The sequence below is a fragment of the Ptychodera flava genome, chromosome 10, assembly GCF_041260155.1.
Source record: "Ptychodera flava strain L36383 chromosome 10, AS_Pfla_20210202, whole genome shotgun sequence".
Classification (NCBI taxonomy): Eukaryota; Metazoa; Hemichordata; class Enteropneusta; family Ptychoderidae; genus Ptychodera; species Ptychodera flava.
In genome coordinates, this window is record NC_091937.1 from 23213595 (window position 1) to 23236308 (window position 22714).

A 22714-nucleotide genomic window follows, 5' to 3' on the forward strand; every position below is an offset into this window, starting at 1 on the left:
CAATATGGGTATCAGTCACAGTCAGGTCTTTGATACTCCCCGTTTCGTTTTTTATTTGCATTATGTAGACGTAAGTTTAGTTACTTCAATCGACAAATAAATAATTACAAGCGGGGACTATGTCATCTTCAATGACTTGTTAGTATTGCTGTTGATGCTTTTACAACAGATGTTGAATGTTGTCGCTGCTGCTATTGCTACTGCCACTGCTGCTACTAATGTTTTTATATGACAAATGTTGTCATATATTTGTTGGTACACCATAAACAATACAGTACCTGTGTCCTTCGCTACTCATGAGTCAAAGGTGAAACATGAGATGAACGAGGCTTGAAACAAATAGTTTTTACCTTTCTTTTATTATATAGTACGTAGCCCATTAAACGTCACACGTTCTCACAAAACCCGACCTAACCTTTACCCTCTGCGTTGTATCAGTTGCGTTGTAAAAAACAACATTTGCTTCACAGAAACGAACGGTTAAAACATCATTTCTGTTCGACAGTCCATATTTGTTGCCATCTGCAGACGCTGAAGTTACAGGTGAGTTTTAAAATGTAACCCTGCGTCGAATTAATTCATCAATAGTCTGATTCAGAGTAGGGTGAAACACTATCCCTCAATAGTGTACTTTATCAGGTTTTGTTTAAGAATGATGTTTCATGTTTACACCTCTAAAAATAGTAACATGAAGGGAAAAACAACACTGTGCAATGGTTCTAGTTTGATTTCATGTTGTTCTAGTTAATGTTGTTAGTCGTCTACGGAGTTTTGATAACAATGCAGAAGAAACAGCACTTATACGACGTCTTTAAATGTACTAGAAGATGAAAAACCATGACCGTAGTTTCAAAATAATAATATATCCAAAAGTGCTATCACGGCAATGAAGGAACAAACACAACATGCAGTCATGCACTAGGTTCTGAATATGTTTAGTGTAGTCAGAAAGCAACTGGAACAGGGGACACATCGTGCATAGAGGTATTGCACGCAGTAAACAATATGCCATAAATTTTAAGGCAATGAGATGTTATGCTATACATCGCACGCATGTTTGTATGGGCGCACAGGTTATAGCCATTTCGACTTCTGACATCGACGACGGGGTCAAAGACCCTAACACTGGTTGTACAACTAAGAAAAAACGTCAACTGTAAGTTTTCAATTTTCTGTTACTTCCTTCATAACGGTTAATATCACAAGGACAAAAGTTTCTTGCTTGGCAAGCGACTTTGAAAATCAAATCGTTCATTGTCGTTCAGAACTTTTACAAGGCCGCTATGGTAATTCCACTTAGCGTTTACACAAACATGTACTGAGCGATATAAAGATAACCCCTCGGATTTATTTGATAACATGCCAAACGAATGGCCTGCGTGTATTAGAAAGAGTTCTAATTCCTAACACAGTCCCAAAGTATCTTCTTAATTCCACACTTGCTGCACGTACGTTTCCTGTTTAACCGCATGTCAAAATAGGAAAAATTGATTATGCCACGACTAGCAAGCGTCTCTTCAATATGCACGCTCATACATGCGTATATAAATGAATAAATCAAGTCAGTTAAGCATTTTAAATGGACTCTTGCCAATTCAAGTAGAGAGTAAATGTCAACCAATAACATGCAAAGCGCTGAATAGTTCCACATGTTCAAATGAAGTAATAAAGTAGGTAAAGATGACATTCAAAATAATACTTACAGCAACAAATATTAACTATCATGACACACATCTCATTAAATGTTGACAGCGGATTTCATTTATTTCATGTGTATCAACAAATGATATGAACAGAGTTAGTGTTTGTTATTCTGACTCATATAAACAGCTTTCAACATAGAAATAAAATTCTCCTTCAAATGACAATCCATCAAGATTCTTGATTCCTTCCCATCCTTTTTCAGGGGTATGTCTACATCATATTAGGGCGAATAATTGATCACATCCAAGGCGAGTGAGCATCAAATATTGCCATTGCAAAGAGGGTTCTCAGCCAGCAGAGACTGAAGTTATATGAAAAAGCTGAAAGTATCTATTATATGCCCTTTTTTAAGCAAAGTGTGATTAAACTTAAATGGAATAAAACATAGTTTTCTGTCTTCATTTTGAAAAGTGTCACGAGCCCAAGTTGGGCGCATTTTTCATGGTATCACATTCACTGAAGTTGTAGTTTTTTAAAAAAACTCATACGCATTACTATATCTAACCGTCTAGGAAAAGTGCATTCTTACTTAACTTGATTCCTAATTTGGCTCAATACCCTACAGTCAACTTCATTTTGAAAGAGGGTGACATACCTTTTTTCTACTTTATATTTTTCCCCTCAAAATGGGAACCTTACCCCTATTGCGCAAGAATCCAAGTTTATGTCTCTGAATGCATATTTGACTACAAATTTCATATTTTTATTATAAACACCTTTAAAATATTTAGTGTGCTAAATGATACAAAAGTGTGGTAACTTTAATCTTTTGACATTCTCTGTCGGTTTTCTTGATAATTTCAAAACCGTCAAAGTAAAGCCTATTCCTATTACCGATCCAAAGAGGTCAAGTTACTTTTTAAGATGGACCATATTGACAACTTGTCACTCTTATGTAATCATAATTTTAATTAAAAGCTGCAAGCAGCGTTTGCGGGGCCCAAGTGATTGTCATGATTGAAAGTGCTTGCACAGATGATACGTTGTGCAAATTTTGAGCTTGAATGGTCTCTTGGTTCTTATACAGAACAATTTTTAATTTCATCTCGTTGTTATTATAGGTTTTTGTGAAATCCAATATGGCCACCAAATCATGTGACCGATCCATATGCCTTTCACAAACTTGACAGTACTCATACAAAGGATGATATGAATACAATTTCAGTTCAAATGATGGGGTGGTTCTGGAGAAGATTTTTGAATATTATTCGCTTAGTAAACATAGGTCTTTTGCAAAAACCAATATCGCCGCCAAACCATGTGACCGATTCAAATGTTTGTGGCAACTTCAAAGTGCTCACACTAAGGATTATGAGTCAAACTTAAGTTCAAACAGCTTTTTGGTTCTGGAGCAAAAGATATTTAAAGATTAAATTGGTATTTTTTTGAAATTCAATATGGCCGCAAAACCACGTGACCGATACAGATGCCTTTCGCAAACTTGATAGTACTCACAATAATAATGATATGAGCAACATTTAAATAAGTTCTTGTGGTGAGATGGTTCTTGAAAATAAAGATTTTTGAATATTATTTGCTAATGATCGTAGGTGTTTTGCAAAGTCTAATGTTTTTGCCAAACCGATAAAAATTATTTTCGCAAAAATAACAGTACTTAGAATAAGGACGACACGAGTAAAATTTCAAATTAAATGATGCGTTGGTTTAGATTTTTAAAGATTTATTTAAATATTAAATTTTCGCAAAATCCAATATGGTGGCCAAACCACGTGACCCATCCAAATGCCTTTCGCAAACTTGAAAGAGCTTACACCGGGGATAATAGTGTAAAATTTCAGATCAATCTGTGAGTTGGTTCTGGAGAAGAACATTTTAAAAGATTAAATTGGTATATTTCGAAAATCTAATACGACGGCCAAGGTCACGTGACCGCATGCGATTTTATTTTGCAAATTCTCAAGACCCAATACTGTACTTGCTATACAAAAAATTCAAAACGACTAGACCATTAGGTCATCAGGAGAAGTCATTTTTATGTTTTCCGAAAATCAAGTATGACCACCAGGTCACGTGACCAATCTTAATTTGTATACCCATGTGAACGAGTACTTATAGGTACCTGTGAGTCCTGCAAGTTTGAGAAGTTAACGTCAGGCGGTTTTTGAGTTCTAGGTGAGCAAAATTATGGAAAAACATAAGGAAGAAGAATATTGATCGCCTACAAAAACAAAAGAGGCCCAGTCCATAGCCTTGAGCCCCTAAAAATTGACTGCTTTGCCAGTGTCTAGCATTCGGGCACTATCGATACAAGCAACCTTCAATGGTATGAGCGAATATTGAATATTTTGCTTTAAATGGCAATTCAGAGACACATCCTCGTCAATGCACTATAAAACTAATAAATTATAATTATATGCACAACTATATAAAATGGGGTAATCTTCAACCACTACTCAGTGATGACAAAATGAAAGAAAACAGGTCTTGGTTATTTTTATAACGGCTGTAAAGTAAGTAGCAATGACTATACTAGTTTCTTTTCATTTCCCAGTTCAGCATGTTTCACTTCGACGACGTCTTAATTCATTTGCTTGGGGAGTTTGGAACCTACCAGAAACGATGTTCGTTTTTGATCTTCTTGGCTATAATTCCGTCGGGCATGAACCTGTTTTCCGTCGTCTTCATCATGGCCGATACTGCGTCGTGGTGTAAGCTGCCCGAACCGAGCACGGAGTGGTGCGGTAACTTGTCTACAACTGCATGCACAGAGATGGTGAAAAATCTGACCATACCAAAGGAGACAGTCTTTGATGGCTGCGATATGGTGGAGACATACAGCCAGTGTTATCGCTACGATGTAAATTATGATAACATTTCTCTGCCGGCTGACATCAGTAACTCATCCAAGGTCAAATGTGACAATGGCTACGATTATGATACGTCACAATATGAATCAACCCTTCGACAACAGGTGAGAAATGTCACCAAATCATTTCAAAAGATTTGAACATCTTTTCAGCAAAAATATCTGACCTTTTTTCTGCAATGTAGTTGTTGCTGTCAAGGTGAGAACGGGCACTTGATGCATTATATAGAAATGAACTATCGATTATCAGTTCTTATGTTAAAACCGCGTGAAATCATGAAATATATGACAAATAATATCTTCCAACCGTGACCTCTTCACTATTGCAGAAGTAAAGATCACAAATCTTACAAATTGTACTAAAAATTCAAGGAGAATTTTTTTTCATTTTTCATAGGAGTCTTAGATTAAAATATGTTTTTTTTCTTCATTCAAGGTTAATGATGTATGTGTTGCTTTCTTTCTTTCATATATATTTATAATATATAATTATATATATATATATATATATATATATATATATATATATATATAATATACATATATATATATATATATATATATATATATATATATATATATATATACACACGAGTGTCTTTCGCGGAGCCGTACAGGTTTTAGTCGAGAGCGAGGACACGATCACGTCAAACAGGGATTAAATATGTTATTACATGAACAATCTTCTTCGTTTGATGAGGATGGATCAAGTTTTTTATTAAAGATTGCAAGAATTGATGCGATGTGTTTTTTACTTCTCCGGATTACTTTCATTTAATGAGTAAAACAGTTGATCAACAAGGAGATATGCAAATGATTGAGAGGGTACCTTCATTCATAAATCCGATAAAGGTGAAATTTTGATACACCTGATGCCATCTTTACCAATAAGACATACGGATTCGGTAAAGTGAGCTTGTCAATCATTGCCTCGACGCCAAAGCAGGTCATAAAGGCTGACAGGGAATTTTCGCTGCGCAGCGGACGACAGCCACAATAATCAGAGTCATGTACATTTCCGTGTTTTTCGCCTTTAACTCGAAATTGAACGGCCCCGTGAAAAACACTCGTATACTATGTTTAACAGCAAAAAATACAATTTGAGAGAGAGAGAGAGAGAGAGAGAGAGAGAGAGAGAGAGAGAGAGAGAGAGAGAGAGAGAACTAGCTAGTTAGATTTTTAATCAGAATGACAACGTATACACTTCGAATCAAAAGGCAATCGTTCGGTCAAACCGCCCCTCTATTGTAATATTCAAAATGATGTCCTTTTTTCGGTACCATTGTACATTCAATTTGACAATTTTAATTATACCGTGCCGCTGATAAACATTTATATAGATTTAAAGGTGAAGTTTGATAATACCGATATATCCTTTCCAGTTTGACTTGGTATGTGACAAAGCTATCTTGGTCTCAGTTGCGTTGTCACTGTTTCTTGTCGGCGTCCTCCTTGGGAGTGTCGTGATTGGGATTGTCGTTGACAGGTAAGAATGCGACAAGAAGCTTATGTATTATATGTTCGGCATAATTTTACGATGCCAGCTGAAAATATTAAGACATGGGCTACTATAGCAAACATACCTAAATAAACAAAATTGCATTATGTGGTCAGAATTGACTGAAATTTGGTCGACTTGTTCGCTTTATTAAACTATGAAAGGTAGAATATGAGAAATAGTGACAGACGTGGTCGCATTAGTGAAAATTGACAATCGCCCACTAAAATTCATACATTTTAAAAGGGTAAATAAATAAAATGATTTGGCATACCTAATTAACATTTAAAAATGTCTGTGAAATTGCTGGATTTTTAAGGTTTTGAAGAAAAATATTGCGCAAAATTAATAATTTTGACATAGTTGTCGTTACACGAACTTAACTGCAATTTTATATCTATCTTCAATTAGGTTGACTAAATTTTCGTCTAGTGGTTGAAATATCTTATCATCATCTATATGTGTTTTTGGTGGGAAAGTATCGTCTGTTTGTCACTTGACTGGGACGAAATTGAAACATTTGCACATAGTTCGTTTCTACATAATAAAAATGTATTATTGCCAACTTTCAAGTAACTAAGATCAGAACTTCCTAAAACTTGATCCTGAGCTGCTCTGAAATGTTAACAATCTCAGAATATGCCTTAACATGCATGCGTATTGTATTATTGATTAAAAATAAAACAATCTTGTGGCTTGCGTCTAATAAAGAAAACTTCTTTTCTGTAACTGTAGCGTATAAATGAGCTAGAGGTTCCTCTTACTAAAAACCACAATACTAGTACTCTTAACAGGTACTTAACTGGTACTAGATCCGTTCACAGTGACACTTGGCTGAATGTGCGATATGCTGGCTAGGGTCGGAGCGCGCTCTGATAGACTGTCAGCTCTCAAAAAGGGTGTCTGCCCATGACCCATTCTGTTAGGCGCTCACTGCTATACCCTCTGTGGGAAAATATAAAATTAAGTACATCGCTGCTCATCATTACAGATTTGGTAGGAGGACACTAATAGTTGTATGTGGTGTAATCTCTTCAATATTTGGAATCGCTGCTTCATTTTCACCGAATTTCATCGCCTTTTGTATGTTGCGAATTCTTGGAGGTTTTTGGGGTATTGGCGTGTGGATAGGTGGCTTTGTTTATGGTAAGTGTGATTTGTTGCTCTTATTACACTATTACATACTATCTTTATTATTCAAATATACCATATTAGGACCGCTAAATGCCAGGATAAACGTTTACCATAACCAAAAAGGTTTTAAATTTGCTTTTCGGGTTAAATATTACAATATCTGACGTCCAAAATTAGTGCTCCGCTCTATCATAGACCCTCAAGGGTCTATGATTCTACAGGCAGAGCGTTATAAATAATAGTCGCGCCAGCGGCTTACTGACTACGCATGCGCAGATTCATAATATACTTTACGAGTAACCGGAAGAGTACCCATTTTCATAGGCGCCGCCATGTTTTTTGAGTGCTCGTAAATAAACAAATATGAAACGTACAAAACATTATTTTAGTTGCTCCAGCGGTTTACTGATTGCACATACGCAGGTTCACAATATACTATGCGAGTAACAGGAAGTGTACCCGACAAAATTCATCGGCGTCACCATGTGTATTTAATTCTTTAAAATAAACAAATACGAAACTTGCACATTATTTATTTATACATACCAATGAGAAAATTTACCTAATTTATTATGCCAGTAAGTATTATGATCCACCCTGTCGCTCATACAAAATATCGTTACTATCACGCCTAAAAATAGAAAAAGAGAGAAAACTGTCGTGCACATGAACGAAGAGGTATACAAAGAATGCCGGGATTGAATGTTAGAAATCGTCCTCTGTGTAAATAACGTCATCCAAAATTGCCAGTTTTTGGACGGAACGCTAGTTTTCAGCTTGGAATTGGAAGTTTGGCAGTGCAGTTACAGTGCAGATATTCACAACGATGATGATGGAACAACACGCCCCTCGTTACACACAATAGGTTGTTATCATGCTAAAAATGCTAATTTATATCCAACATTTTTAAATATTAAACAGAAAATATATACCTGCAAGGTCTGATATACGTGTGTGAACAATTGGTTGGATATACACGCACGGAAAATGCAAAACAATACAGAACTTTCCAAACACATATGGAATCTGAAGAACAAAACTATGCAACACTTAACCAGTTGGTCTGTTTTGTGCCATACTAGCATACTGCAGCTTACTCTAATGCAACAAAGAGATGTAACCTTTGCCTGAAAGAGAAACTGTTTATCATCAATGCTAATAAGCCTAACCTACAGTACTAAACACGCGATCGGAGCTCATCTCAAAGTGTCTTATTTTACACCGTCCTGAATTGTTTTCCCAACTTAATCAATACCATCCGCAGATACACATAAAGTTTGATTATCAGCAAACATGTCTAAGTTACACATATTTAGACATAAAGGGAGGTCGTTTATGAAAATCAGAAATAAAAGTGGGCTTCAAGTGGAGCCTTCAGCTATGATACAATTGGTAAAATATTTCATTTCTTCTCTAAGTAGCTAGTAAACTTACTCCTATCAATAATATACGAGTCGAAACCAGCTTAAAGAGGAACCAATGACACCACAAATAGAAAGCTTTCTAATGAGAATTTGATAATCAACAAGATCGAAAACTTAACGTAAATCTTAAAAACATTCATTTAAAATATATATATAATATATAGTATATATATGTTGTGTGTGTGTGTGTGTGTGTGTGTGTGTGTGTGTGTGTGTGTGTGTATTAACATAAGTTACTTCAAGTACAAAGTAATACTATCTGTTACTAAAGTTCCACGCATCCTGCAATCTTCAGACAGAAGTGAAAGGGGTTTTAGCTCTACACTCTAGATTTATATAGTTGGGGCGTACCATTCTGTGTCTAGGTGGTGAAGTATGCAGATGTCCTCTTGGAAAATTACATTAGTCGGTGGGGAAAACACACCGTTATAAATAATAATATAAATTCCTCCAAGTACAAAGTAATAATATCTGTTCCTGTCACCACCGAATGATACGTTCCAACTATATGAATCAGAGTGCAGAGTTAAAAACCCTTTACTTTTGTCTGAAGATTGCTGAATGCATGAAACATAGCAATACATAATATATATACATATATATATATATATATATATATTATATATATATATATATATATATATATTATGTATATATATATATATATGAAAAGTTTCATGCATTATTAAATATTCAAATACCTTGTACTTGAATTACTTTGTATTTCAATTACAACTCTCTTTTTTCCATCAATTTCCCACGAGAACATCTATATACTTTGGTATATATGAACGAATTTATGGAGCCTCGATGGACTGGGGTAGCTTATAGACAAAATAAATCACGTCTATCTCACTACATTTACAGAATTGTTTGTGTACACATCATCATTTCAATACCATCCACAGTTACAGAACTAGTAGGACCTTCTAAGCGTGTACTTGTTGGAATGATCAACTCTGCGTCGTTTGGAGTGGGTTACCTCTTGATGGTACTTTTAGCGTATTTCATCCGAGAATGGTGGCTTCTTCAATTGATCGTCTCTCTTCCGGGTATTCTGTCGTTTACCTACTGGTGGTAAGAATAAAATTCATCATAAAATGACTAAGTAGTCATACGTTTTGATGATATTTTAATCATTTTAGTTCATAAACAGTGTATATTTGAATATATTTTTATATATATGAATTCATGTCAACTCTTCATTTAAGGTGCAAACGGTAAAAGAGGACATTGCTCACATAAAAGCTGTATTGGCGGTCATTACTAGAATTTACAATAATATCGGTCAGGGGACGTAAAAAGACACTGCCATTAAAAGACCAACAATGGTCGAAAGCTATATCAAACGTAAGGTGCAATGCAAATTTTATTCGGTCAGTAGCAAATATTACATTCAAAGTAAAACTTCCTTCGAATGTAGAAGCTCAGACATAATCAGTGTTCGCGGTGACTTTTTTTCCTCGCGTACGGCATACGCATTAGTCTGCTAAAATTGCGTAATGGCTGGATTTGAGTGCGTAATTTCACTTCCGCACTCGATTGATGAAAAACTGACAGCAAAATACAGTGTGCCGTTGAATAAACCTACACTACATATTCGGATTGTACGATGTAACATTATTTTAATGAAACAGTTTAACGAACAACTTGAACAATGTTGAAACGTAACAGCGAAGGGTATACATGGTATACATGCAACCGTCACAACACTGTACATCGGGCAACCCAAAAGTTAGAGTTATGGCAGCTTATCCAGACGGTTTCTGGACGTTTCGGCACCAAGTCGTTTCGGCCAGACGTTTCGGCCTTCCAATTTCAGGCCCCTAGTCGTTTCGGCACCGCAACCCAAGACGTTTCGGCACCGCTGAAGGCTACCTGTGGGAACTAGTGCTGGAGCGTAATGTTACAATCAAAGTCACTAAAAAGTATAGTGTCAACTAACATTCACGTACATGCTTAATCTTTGTGAGAACATTGGAAGAGACCGTAAGAAAAACTTCATATCATTTTCAAATCTGTGACACAAGTTTATCGATATCAATAGCCGCCGACACGGCAAAAGTTTGAAAGCGGTGAGGAAACAGCACGGCAAAATTCACACAAAATGCACATAAAGTACTGGTCAGAACGCAAAGGTCACGCTTACGAATATGACGGATCAGTCAATTACTAATTAGTTCGAAAAAAAATCGAAACACAGATGCCGAACGTCTTGGGTTATGCGGTGCCGAAGTGACTTGGGGCCGGAAATTGAGAGGCCGAAACGACTTGGGCCGAAACGACTTGGTGCCTGAACGACCAGTTACCATCCAGACACTTCTGCAGTGTTCAAAATTTATCGGGATTCCGACGAGCTCTATCAATGAATCATTTTTTCACGGACTCGTAGAGCAAAGTTGAAGGAATTAAAACAGATTTGTCTGCTTTGACGCCATGCTGCATGTGTGCTTGATCAAAATTTGGGAACAGCGAGACGCGATGATCGTGCACGGTTGGCATTTATATATTTGTCGCAACATTTCTGTCAATCACTCACTTTCAGAAACTATCGCTCGCCTGAAAATTAGCAACGTTTTATAGCCAAGACGGAGTCAGCTTGGACTCTCTGTTGTGCCGCGCAACAAAGTAAACGCATTCACTGACGTTTTTTCAGACAGAACACCCATCAAACGCCATCAAACAATCGCACAAATCAAACAAAAGATTCAATTTGTATCCTTTTTGTAACAAATAATTACGTGTGCAGAATTTCTCTACAGACGGATTAATTGGAAACACACTGAAAACATTCATCATTCCAGCGAGATATACATGTATACTGCAGACTGTAAAATGAAATGACAGAAAAACCGCAACCGTCTTTCTAGGGTTACCTGGTTCGTTCTCAGGAAAAGGACCTATTTCCAAGAAAAAACTAAATGGTCACATAGCCAACTTTGCGATAAAAGCCGAGGCAATCACCAGGCGTAATTTCCATTACTGCGCGAAGGACAGCATATTGTTTATTGTCCTCAAACAAATGCCTGAATATCGGTCTTTTACATAGTGTCTTTAGGTGTCCGAAAACATACTCAGCTGCGTTGAAGTCAGGCGAGTAAGTTGGCGTGAAAATGTACTTTATTCCCATGTGATCTAAGAATTGTGCCAAAAGTTCACCTCCACTACTGTGATGAGTTGAGTTGGGCAATTGTCAACAATGACGACGTCGCCAACCATGAGCGAAGGAGTACCATCGTCCATTACCGAATTTGCTGCCTAGAAACGAATCAGTGTCAGACGCCCCATCCACTACGTTTGCATGACAAATGCCCGCATGGGCGCTGACAAGTAGATTCAGCGTTACATTTGGTTGTTTAGCGTACCGCTGTATTTCAACACAGCGAGTGCCGATAGCTGCATGTCCGTACAGGCTATTACAAACTCCCGGATAACTAAATCCTGATTCGTCAAAAAAGAGAGAGTAAGAGATGGCATTCAATTATTGAGTCGATGGTGAAAAAATACGATGGGTTTGAAAACAAAAAATACGGTAAATCCTGTACAGAAAGAGCTTGAACGGCGCGGTATCACGTTTCCTGCGCCCGAATCTACATAAACGCCCGATCGAGGAGGTGGTGTTAGCTTCAGCGAAAGTGGGATAGCGTCAACCGAACAATCTCCGCAGCACGCAGCTCAATTTAGATTGCTGCCTTCGTATTGCCAGTACTACACACCTTATCCGTATTATGCGATGCCACCTTCATCACCGTACGTCTATTATCAACGTCCAGGTGAAATTCCAACAAAAGCGAGCACACCGTCAGCGACTGTGACTGTGACCGACTCCTCCACCCTCTCCCGCTAAACACATCAGCGACTAGTATCCGTACCAATGAATGGTTCCCACCCATTCCCAAAGAACTCCCACCATCGTATCCACAAACATCTTGAATGGCAAGGAACACGACTGGTATTGCCAGGCTTACGAACTTGTTGACATTTTCTTGCATGTTCTTGTTTTAAAATTTAGTGTTTCCATAGACTCTATCCATGCCTAGGGTCAATTTTTCCCGCAAAACGGAAAGCCTTCGTTTCTGAGTTGGATAAAATCGTTGGAATATTGAAATTTAACTTTTTCTATTAGTTTTTGTTCCAGACATGGATATGTTTATCTAACATCCATGATGAAATCAACACGTTCAAAACAGTCCTTGTAACGCCAGCACGCCTTTTCAACAAAAAAGATTTCATGATATTTGCTACATTGTCTGTATGTTTTGTCTGTAATAAACGTCAGTGGCTACGTTTGTTTTGTTGCGCGGCACGAGAGAGAGTCCACGCTGACTCCGTTTTGGCCGTAATTCATAGGCACAGCTGACATGATAACGTGCCTAACGTGATAACGTGTGGACTACGATGCCGATTTTTCAGACAACGCCCAGAGAATCCGAAACTTCCACACAACATGAGTGATTGACAGAAATGTGTTGCAACAAATTTCGTCTGGTTGTCGCCTAAGCTCAGTTGTGGGGAGTGCTTTTGGTGTTATCCTTTGCGTATAGAAAACGCATAACGATGAAAAAAATGCGTAGAGAGTCAATTTCAATGCGTAAATACGCACGATTTTTGCGTAAGCGCGAACTCTGCATAATATCATAAAGGCATGTAAACGATTAGCCTGTCTTTTCGTCTGCTGTTCTTAGTATTTTTTATTTCATATTTACACGTTTTCGTTGAGTTTCTTTCATTTACAATGGTGCTTATGACCTGCAGATTTATATTACGAAGTCACGCCCCGTGTATTTGAAGAGCAATAATTCATCAATAAAGAACACCTGTTCTTGACAAAGAACTTGATTTGTATCGAATACTAGAAACAAGAGGCAACTTGTTATAACGTCTGCACGACAAATAAGTGGTAATATTAGAAAGCTAATAAAGCAAGTAGGCTACGGTAGAAAAAGAACATTGGAATCTTAACAAATAAATATTTAGGCAGAACATAACACATGATCTATAACTTTGTTTGCCCTGTGAGCGTCTCTCCGGTCTCGTTTCCTTTCTCAAGTAAAGTGCATTAGTTTTCGTTGCTATTCCTTGTGGCTAAATAATAAATGTTTTGACAGGGTTCTGGCAGAATCACCGCGATGGCTCATTTCCGTTGGTAAGATGGAAGAAGCAGAAGAAATCATACGGAGTATGGGTAGAGTCAATGGCGTTGAACTTCCGGAAAAGATAAGCGACCAATCGTGGAATCCACGAAAACAAGACGCTGACAAGGTGATCACTTACTTTACTTAAATATCCTAAGAAAATAAAAACTAATATATCAAAAAATTGGACAAGTATATTTTGAAAAACGTTATATTTACGTTTTGTACTCTATGATACGAGATGTTACTGCATTTGACGGGATTAAATTCACGGCAACAGAAACAAAGAATAAACCTTCATAAGACATTTATAAATTCAGTTTTGTGTAATGTAGTAAACTGTTGAACACTAGTTGAACATGCCATAAAATCTTCTAACGATCACGGCCATATAGGTGTACGTTTTGAAATGTTTAGCTTTAAGAAAATTATTGCCTCTTTCTCAATGTCTTGCACTGTTTTTATGCGATTATGACCGCCATCTTAATGCAAACATTAGACGTTATACACATAGCGGTTGGGTCGACAGGTTGAATACAAAGCACTTCTTTATTGTGCGATTTATAAATAGGGAAACAAGACCTTATTTCAAAAAAGAAGAGAAACGAATTGGAAAAACATCGAAGGCTGTAATTGTCGAATCTTTCAAGCTCAATTGGCTGCTAAGTCATATCTTGTCAAGTATTCGGGTTTTTTATCGGTTTTCCATTAAAAACCTTGTTGTAAGGATTCTACAATCAAATTTCTAAATCCAACCAGTGCGAATTTTATATATATTGTTATATCTATATGATTAAGCAATAAACCCCGCCGTAGGAGAGTATACGCGAGATTTTGGTACAATGCGCGACATATAGCACCAGCCGATAGGCGAGTGCTATATGTCGCGCTATTTTAATAATTTTAGATTACGTTGACAACAGACGCACACAGTATCCTACGATCATACGCATTACGTTCATCAACATTAATTGCATTTAATTCACATGAACCCGAACACTAACTTGCGACCTGCTGCAGACACAGAAAATTGGTCAAGAGTTCAAATCACAAGAAAAAGTAACAATTTTTTTTTTGGTAAATTTAAATAAGAACAAAAGTCCTTGCTGTTTTGGCATACTAAAAATAGATTTGTCTCATTTTGTACCTATACGTCGACCATCGCAACATTCAGTTTTGCTACAGTGAGGTTACATGCGCTGTTTTCGAATGATGGATAATTTTAACGTTATTGTCCCAGTAAGCAAGCAGTTTTGAAATAATCCAGAGTGGGATGACAGCAACTGTGATCAATAGTTTTGCAGACTGTGCTGCCCGATTCAGCGAGAGCTGGACGCTGACACTGCTTGTTGCATTTAATGTCAACTTTCGTCGCAGTCACCATGAGTGATCCCATTGTTATTTTTAACTTCTCGGTGTACATCGTTAGAACATCCTCGTCTGTTACAGCCCAAACTTTGGTAAAGAATGTCTGACATACGGTTACTGTGAGGAAGTGTTAATTTATTTTTGTATGAACGAATACTAGCTTCATTTTAAAGAACTGTGTGTCGCGTCCCGACTCCCGCTGAATCAAGCAAAAGTGCACGCTACGCCGTTGCCCTAATGCAATGATTGCGTCCATCAAACCCAATGTGCCGCTTCAGAGGTGTCTTCCATCATTGACCCCAACGTATTTTCGCCAAGAGGTGAGTTACATACCCATACTTTTATCTGTAAATCGAAATTCGGACTTCGGTCATTGAAAAAAGCGGACTGTTTAGGATTAAGTTTTGATCAATTGGTACGTTCAAATGCACCGACTTGGCAATTTTTGAAAATGCTGGTTTAGGGGCCCGTTTTACCACTGCTAAAACAGTATTTTAGCATCGGTTGAATGAGCTCTCGTCCAATCAGAATGGCTCATGGTAGCATGATATAATGTAATACTCATTATTGTAGGCGATTGGGTTTTAGTTCTTACATGTATATAACAAAAATGTGTAGATAAATATCACAGGGAGATTTAGCTATTGTCCCATTAATCATTCGGCAAGACTGAAGCAAACTAAGCCCACAATGAACAAAAATATACAGCACTGTGCTAGAGGTCCCAATCGCTTCAAAGAGCCACGGAGGGCCCCTAACACAGCCAAATTGGGCCAAGCGTTCTGGATTTGCGGCATGACTTGACAGTTGCTTTTATGCAAATATATCGTCAGCAATTATATATAATTTTAAACCAGGTTCACTCCAACGGCGGTGCTGATGACGACAGTCAACACAGGGTTTGGGATTTATTTCGCTTACCGTCGATGAGGATGATACACTTAACCCTGTGCATTAATTGGTAAGAAACTATTAAGATTCACTACAGAACAGAACTAATTCTAAAGTAACGTGCCAATCAGATGAGAATCATAAAATTTCTAGTCACTGGTAAACCAATGTTTGCGAGACTTTCCTTCTACATATATTTCAAAGATTGACGATGCGTGAAACGTGTGTAGCTATGCTACCCATAAAGACATTGAACATCAGAATAACGACGTTAGAATCTTAAATAATAACATTCGCTTTTTGAATACAGAACTACAGTTCATTGGTTATATTTATCTGTAATATCTCAAACTTCCTCATTTGTCGCTATATTGATGATTTCTATTGCCAATTGCTTAAATAACATTGTATATTGAGTAGCCTCTCAGCCTGACGGAATATAATCGCCCCTCTGACTGGCAGGACAGTTAATGATTCATCGCACATTTTTATATCTTATCAGGTTTTGATTTCTTTTTGTATTGATATTTCAAGGTTCGTAAATACGTTGGTTTACACAGGGATATCCTTGAATACGTCAAATCTTGGAGGAAATGATTACATCAGTGCTGCCATTTCCGCTACTGTGGAAATTCCCGCAGCTGTCTTGACTTTCTTCCTCGTTGAATCGCCAAGACTTGGAAGACGCCGATCAATTGTCGTTATGATGGCATTCGGTGGCTGTGCCTGTCTTGTGACACTGTTTATGCCCACGTGTAAGGAAAAGCAGTTACAACGATTTCAAGACCCTTTTTGACAAATGACAGGTGTAATTATTGACATAATGGACGAATAACTTTCTTCTCACGTCCTTGCATTAAATTTGTTTATCACTATAGCTAACTAAGATAGGCTGGTTTTTAACTCACGTGTTCACACATGGGCTAATGTCATAGCGATGTCTGTCTGTCTGTCCCTGTGTGTGTGTGTATGTTAGTGTGTGCGTGTGTCTGTCTGTCTGTCTGTTTACACGATAACTCAAAAAAACACCTGAACAGATTCAAGTCGGATTTGGTACAGAGGTACCATATGCTACTTGCAAGAACTGATTAGATTTTGGTTAGTGTGGCTTGCATATTAATGAAGTTATGCAGAATATTTTTTTCCGTATAATGGTTTCCCTATGGAGACGGTAATGGCAGTGTACACATATATCAAGAAATACATCACAAAATTTCATAAAACTTTTCACAGATGACAATCTCAGAACATTACGATGATACTGTGAGTGTCATGTCAATTATCTGCTCATTTGCATATTAAATGAACTTTTTTATTAGTGACATAACTCTGAAATTCTTGTACCAAGCTTGATGATACGTGCAACAAATATTGATCTGATATATATCTGATTATACTTAGAAGCATTTGACAGTGTAAAGTTAATAAATAGCTCATTTGCATATTTTATGAAGTTTTGTAATTGGTCATATAACTCCGATATAACTGCACCAAATGTGATGAATTCTGCTGCGGATACTGATCCGACAGATATCTCACTGTGGTGTAAAGCATTTAGTAGTGTGAAGTTAATAAAGGGTACATTTGCATATTTAATGAACTTTCTAATTAGTGATATTACTCCGAAACTATAGCATTAAATTTGATGAAACTTGCTACAGATGTTGATCTGATAAATATCTAATTGTACTGAGAAGAATTGAGCAGTGTCAAGTTAATAAATAGCTCATTTGCATATTTTATGAAGTTTTATAATTAGTCAGATAACTCCGAAATAACTGCATCATATGAACTGCTGCATATACTGATCCGATAGAAATCTGACTGTGTTGTAAAGAATTTAGTGGTGTGAAGTTAATTAAGGGTTCATTTGCATATTAAATTAACTTTGTAATTAGGTATATTACTCTGAAGTTACGGCACCCATGTCAGTGAAATGTAGTACAGATATTGATCTGATAAATATCTAATTTTACTGACAAGCATTTGGCAGTGTCAAGTTAACAAGTAGCTCATTTGCGTATTTTATGAAGTTTTGTAATTAGTCATATAACTTCGAAATAACAGCACCAAATGTGATGAAATCTGCTGCGGATACTGATCTGAAAGATATCTAATTGTGGTGTAAAGCATTTAGTTATGTGGAGTTAATTAAGGGTTCATTTGCATATTTAATGAACTTTGTAATTAGTGATATTACTCCAAAATTACAGCATTACATTTGATGAAACTTGATACAGATATTTATCTGATAAATATTTAATTGTACTGAGAAGCATCGGGTGTGTCAAGTTAATAATTAGTTCATTTACATATTAAATAAAATTTTGTAATTAGTGATTTAACTCTGAGAGTACTGTGTGAAAGTTGATGAAACCTGCTACACATAATTATATAACAGATATCTGATTGTTCTCATTACACGCCTCACGCGGATGTCGATTATATTTGTATGAATTGGGTTTATTAACAGGAATATTGGAAAACATAATACAATAAATCTTCGTCAGAGATAGTTACTCTAGCAGTAGACCGTATACATGGTTTGTCTTAACTATCAGTAGTCTGTCTGCCACTCAGCGTCAGTGCTCAATTGAACTGCTGTCGGAATATACAATGTCTGTCTTGTCTTGTATTTTGGTTAGTGGTTATCCTGAGGTGTGCAAATGGTGCGTAACATCTCCTTGCTCGTTGTTTTAAAATGAGACAGGTCAAAGTTACAATTGTTTTACACAGCTTCATAACAGTCAAAAGTATGCAGTAATTCATGTCGTAATGTATGATTTCATGCGTCCAGTAGTGTCTGATAAATGTCAAGACATGTTGAGTCATCAGCAGTCAGTTTCAATGCTTGATAACTAAGTTTGTAGTTTCGTCAAACTCAAAATCTGCACAAGTCAGTCCTTCCATTCAGAGGTCACATTAGCAGGTCAAGTTGTTGTGTTGAGTAAAGGCTAAAATTCAAATCTGTTGAAAAACACGTGAGCATATTCAGTTCGTATCTGGTTACTTAATTAGTTCCTTAGAGTGAACTGGGACATGTTAATTACTATGTGCTCCTTTCAAATTCAAATTCAATAGAGCAAGTAAAAAATGTATGTATACCTACAGTTCAATTCACGCTACAATGAATAACAAGGATTGTGCATGCTACAAGCCTATGTAGACCTATAAAATAAACGTAAGTTTGTCGATTAATAATTTCATTCCCGTTTTCCTTCAGGTGGAAACGTGGTCTGGGCTGGCATATTGATTCTTCTGCTTGGTAAAATGAGTATCGTGATGGCCTACAATACCATGATCGTGTATGCAAATGAGTTGTACCCTACACCACTGAGGTCTGGGAGTGAAAATATTTAGAAATCTTAGAAGTGCAATTCTTTTCTGTTCTAAATGTAAACTTACGATTTAAAAGATTACTCATATTGGTAAATTATGAGGTTTAGACGTGGACTAGATGAATACTCACGGTGTCAGCAGTCTAATAATTTGTCATTATTGTGGAAATGTGATGATGATCGTTTGCTGATGCAGCTACTGCTGCCTCTAGTGATGATATATTCTGATGATGCAGCAGCATGATGGTGGCGATGATGATGCTAGTGATGATGATGATTCCTGTGACGTTGTTTTTAATTACAAATATGATTATGACTAAATATTGCCATTAATGTTTTTTTCGTTTGTATTTTACCAGGTCAAGTGGTATTGGTATGTGTACCATGGTTGGTCATGTAGGTGGTATTCTGTCTCCTCAGTTTCTCGAATTGCAGAGAGTATGGGCACCCCTGACATTGTTAATATTTGGCGTGCTCTCTGTCATCGCTGGAATTCTGATACTACCGCTGCCGGAAACTCGGGGACAGAATCTTCCGGAAACAATAATGGAAGGAGAGAATTTTGGCAGGTATATCATAGCTTAGAATTTATGCAGTTGTCCGTACATATTTGCTGATTTATGCTCGTTTTTTCTGTTCTTCGTTCATTTAACAATCTTCTTTAATGTTCCTAATCTTCGATAGATAGAACACGTATACAAATTTAAATAGCACGTACATATGTAAATAGTTTGGCAATACTGCTGTATAAATGCGCATTTCAGTAAAAATGTATCTCACAAGAAGAATAAGATTTTCAAAGGTTACAACACTTTGATAGTATAGTACATTAAACCCTCGCTCTATCGACCATGCTTGAGGAGGGGAAAACGTTCGTTAAACCTAGGTGTTTATTCAAATGAGTAATTCGAATTCAGACTAGCCCGCCCCGGGGACACATTGTACGTACTACTTTATAACCGATAATTCGTACTACTGGTGGTCGTTAGGGCGAGGGATTACTGTACTATATTGACACATTTTGAAGTATTATTCTAATAAAGTTTTAAATGTGTTCTTGTTGTTGCTGAAGTCGCCGGTTTCCAGCACCATAGGCTTTATACTTCAAGACGTCCACATTTCTGATCCTTCTTATGTGTGTTATGGTAGTGATATTTCTATGCGCCTCGAAAGTGAAGACATTAACCATTATTCAAACTTTCCTCGATGACACTTTTGACCATTCATTTACCAAATAAAGAATAAAAAACCAGCGCTCAATGCGAAAAAATGGTACCAGAGAAACAAAATGCCTTTGGTCTCTCGACATTCGAAATTTAAAATGGCCGACATCCCCATTGTAACCGTATGGGTAAAAATGCAATGTTCAAATTTCCAAAAATGAAGATGTTAAAAACGTTTCTGACATCAAGAGTGTTCAAATGATCCCCATAAGTGGTAAACCAAAAAATATTAATAAAATTTGAGAGCAAGAAGATCTATCTCCGAGGCGCTGTCTATCTAAAGCTGTAATTATCAACAGAAGCTTGGGCAATTTGTGATATAAGAAGTCACCTTTAAATCTCCATTATCTATAACATTTTCTGTATTCAGTAACGTCTTATGGTCTATTACCATAGTAGCTTGTTCTTTGCTTCAAACATCTTTAACTTGAAAACAGGGATTTAATATGCATTATATATATTGTTATCGTGGTCAGTGAATGTTTGGCGGAAGCAGGATTTATTTGTCACCAATAAAGTCACATGTTATGCTCAAAGTAATTTATAGCCATAGTCGTTGCTTCATATTTCAACAAAACAAAAAAGGCCAATAAAATACATAGGGTGTTTAAAGAGTAAAAATGGAAAGGTTACAGTTACACGCCCTTGGAATAGACATCAAATCAGGTCAAATAATCGTTATCATTCAAGGTAACTAAGAAATTTACCAGGTCAAAGGAACATATTGAAAATGACAATGGCAATGGGGTCATCTTGAGCCACAAAATAGTGGTGGTACCAGGTTGCCGGAATGGGTAAGCGTATCCTGAAAGTATGTTCTCCATCGAAAATAAATAAAGTGACAAAGTTCGCTGAGTAGTAAGGAAATACTGGATTTTGTGTCGAAATAACAAATTTAAAATCATTTTATTTGAAATAACTACAGGGAATCCCCTCTTACCCGTTTGCCTATTGTGCATGCGTGGAAGAGGAATTCCCACTGAGTCAGAAGGGTAATCCCAGAAGGGGTAATCCCCTTACGCATTTGCGCATGCGTGGAAGAGGGAATTCCCCCTGAGTCACTACTATTTACAGATGATCCAGAACATGTCGCTACATGTCAGTACAGTAACCGTGGGAGCAACCCGGAACGGACCACTGATGCTGGTAGTGGAGAAACTCGTTCTGTCTGACCTAAACACACAACATGTATAAACACGTTCCGAAGGTGTACGGGAAATTCCATGTGCACCATCAAACTAGTCTATATAAAGAAGCTTTTACCTCATGTTGTCAGTCCGGCCGGCCGGTCGACAGAAGCAGAACCGGAGTCCAGCTGATGTGAATTTTTTCCTACTGCATAACTGAGGTCTGAATTTCCGGTAGGTTTTTTCTGAACTCGGAGTTCCTATCAGTACGAACTTGTTCACACGATAGATAAAATTTTAGAATTTTCCTCTGAACTTAAAATATGTCGGAAGACCATTACTTCAAACAATATGAGACGTTTTAGATAAATGGTACTGATATCTAAAGTGTAAGTAGTTGTATCTTTTTTAACAAATGAAATGTTGTTGGAACTACTTTCTTCCTGAGTATGAGTAAAAATATCTAAATCTTTTCGATCTTTATCAATAGTTATGAAAATAGTGCAACTCGTTCTTGAATCTGTTTTTAAAGCAATATTTCCTACTAAATCATCAAACTCGTCTCCTGTACCTAATTTTATACATTTGATAACAACTGTACCATGCTCAATTATTTTCATATTATCAGTCATCTGTTGATTGACTGTCTGTAAATTTAATTCAGCTGTCTCCTCCCCCACACTTTTCAGACCCAGTTTCTTTAAAGTGGTGTCCCAAAATAATCTTACTGGAACCCTGCTAGCTGTATATGAACAATAATTCTCCCCATCTTTATCCACCTCGCAGTGTATTATCTGCCTTCATTATTGTATTAAGAGGACTAATTTTAAGGTGAACCGGTATACCGAGTAGTGTAATGTATGGGTTATTAGGCTTAAGATAAAGGCGAAAATCAGACAATTTATATTTGTTTACATTGCTATCAAAATAAATCACATTCGGAGTCCCGGCGTTCATCAACTCCACCTACAATTTCACTATCCAATATATCTAAGATGTTACGCGGTACATTATAAGGCATGAATTTCTGACTATCCCCATCCCA

The 22714-nt window shown here is 36.9% G+C and overlaps 1 protein-coding gene across 1 annotated transcript in view; it reads left to right on the forward strand.

Annotated features, from left to right (window-relative positions):
* The first annotated feature begins 416 nt into the window (after window positions 1-416).
* Window positions 417-22714, forward strand: part of LOC139142271 (organic cation transporter protein-like) — a 41102-nt gene continuing 18804 nt past the window's right edge. The window contains exons 1-10 of the mRNA XM_070712152.1: window positions 417-543; window positions 4217-4636; window positions 5914-6017; window positions 7021-7175; window positions 9496-9664; window positions 13696-13849; window positions 15948-16051; window positions 16516-16736; window positions 19205-19319; window positions 19679-19888. Of these exons, the coding sequence (XP_070568253.1) occupies window positions 4223-4636; window positions 5914-6017; window positions 7021-7175; window positions 9496-9664; window positions 13696-13849; window positions 15948-16051; window positions 16516-16736; window positions 19205-19319; window positions 19679-19888 (1646 nt within the window). The 5' untranslated portion in view covers window positions 417-543; window positions 4217-4222. The remainder of the gene's footprint in view (window positions 544-4216; window positions 4637-5913; window positions 6018-7020; window positions 7176-9495; window positions 9665-13695; window positions 13850-15947; window positions 16052-16515; window positions 16737-19204; window positions 19320-19678; window positions 19889-22714) is intronic.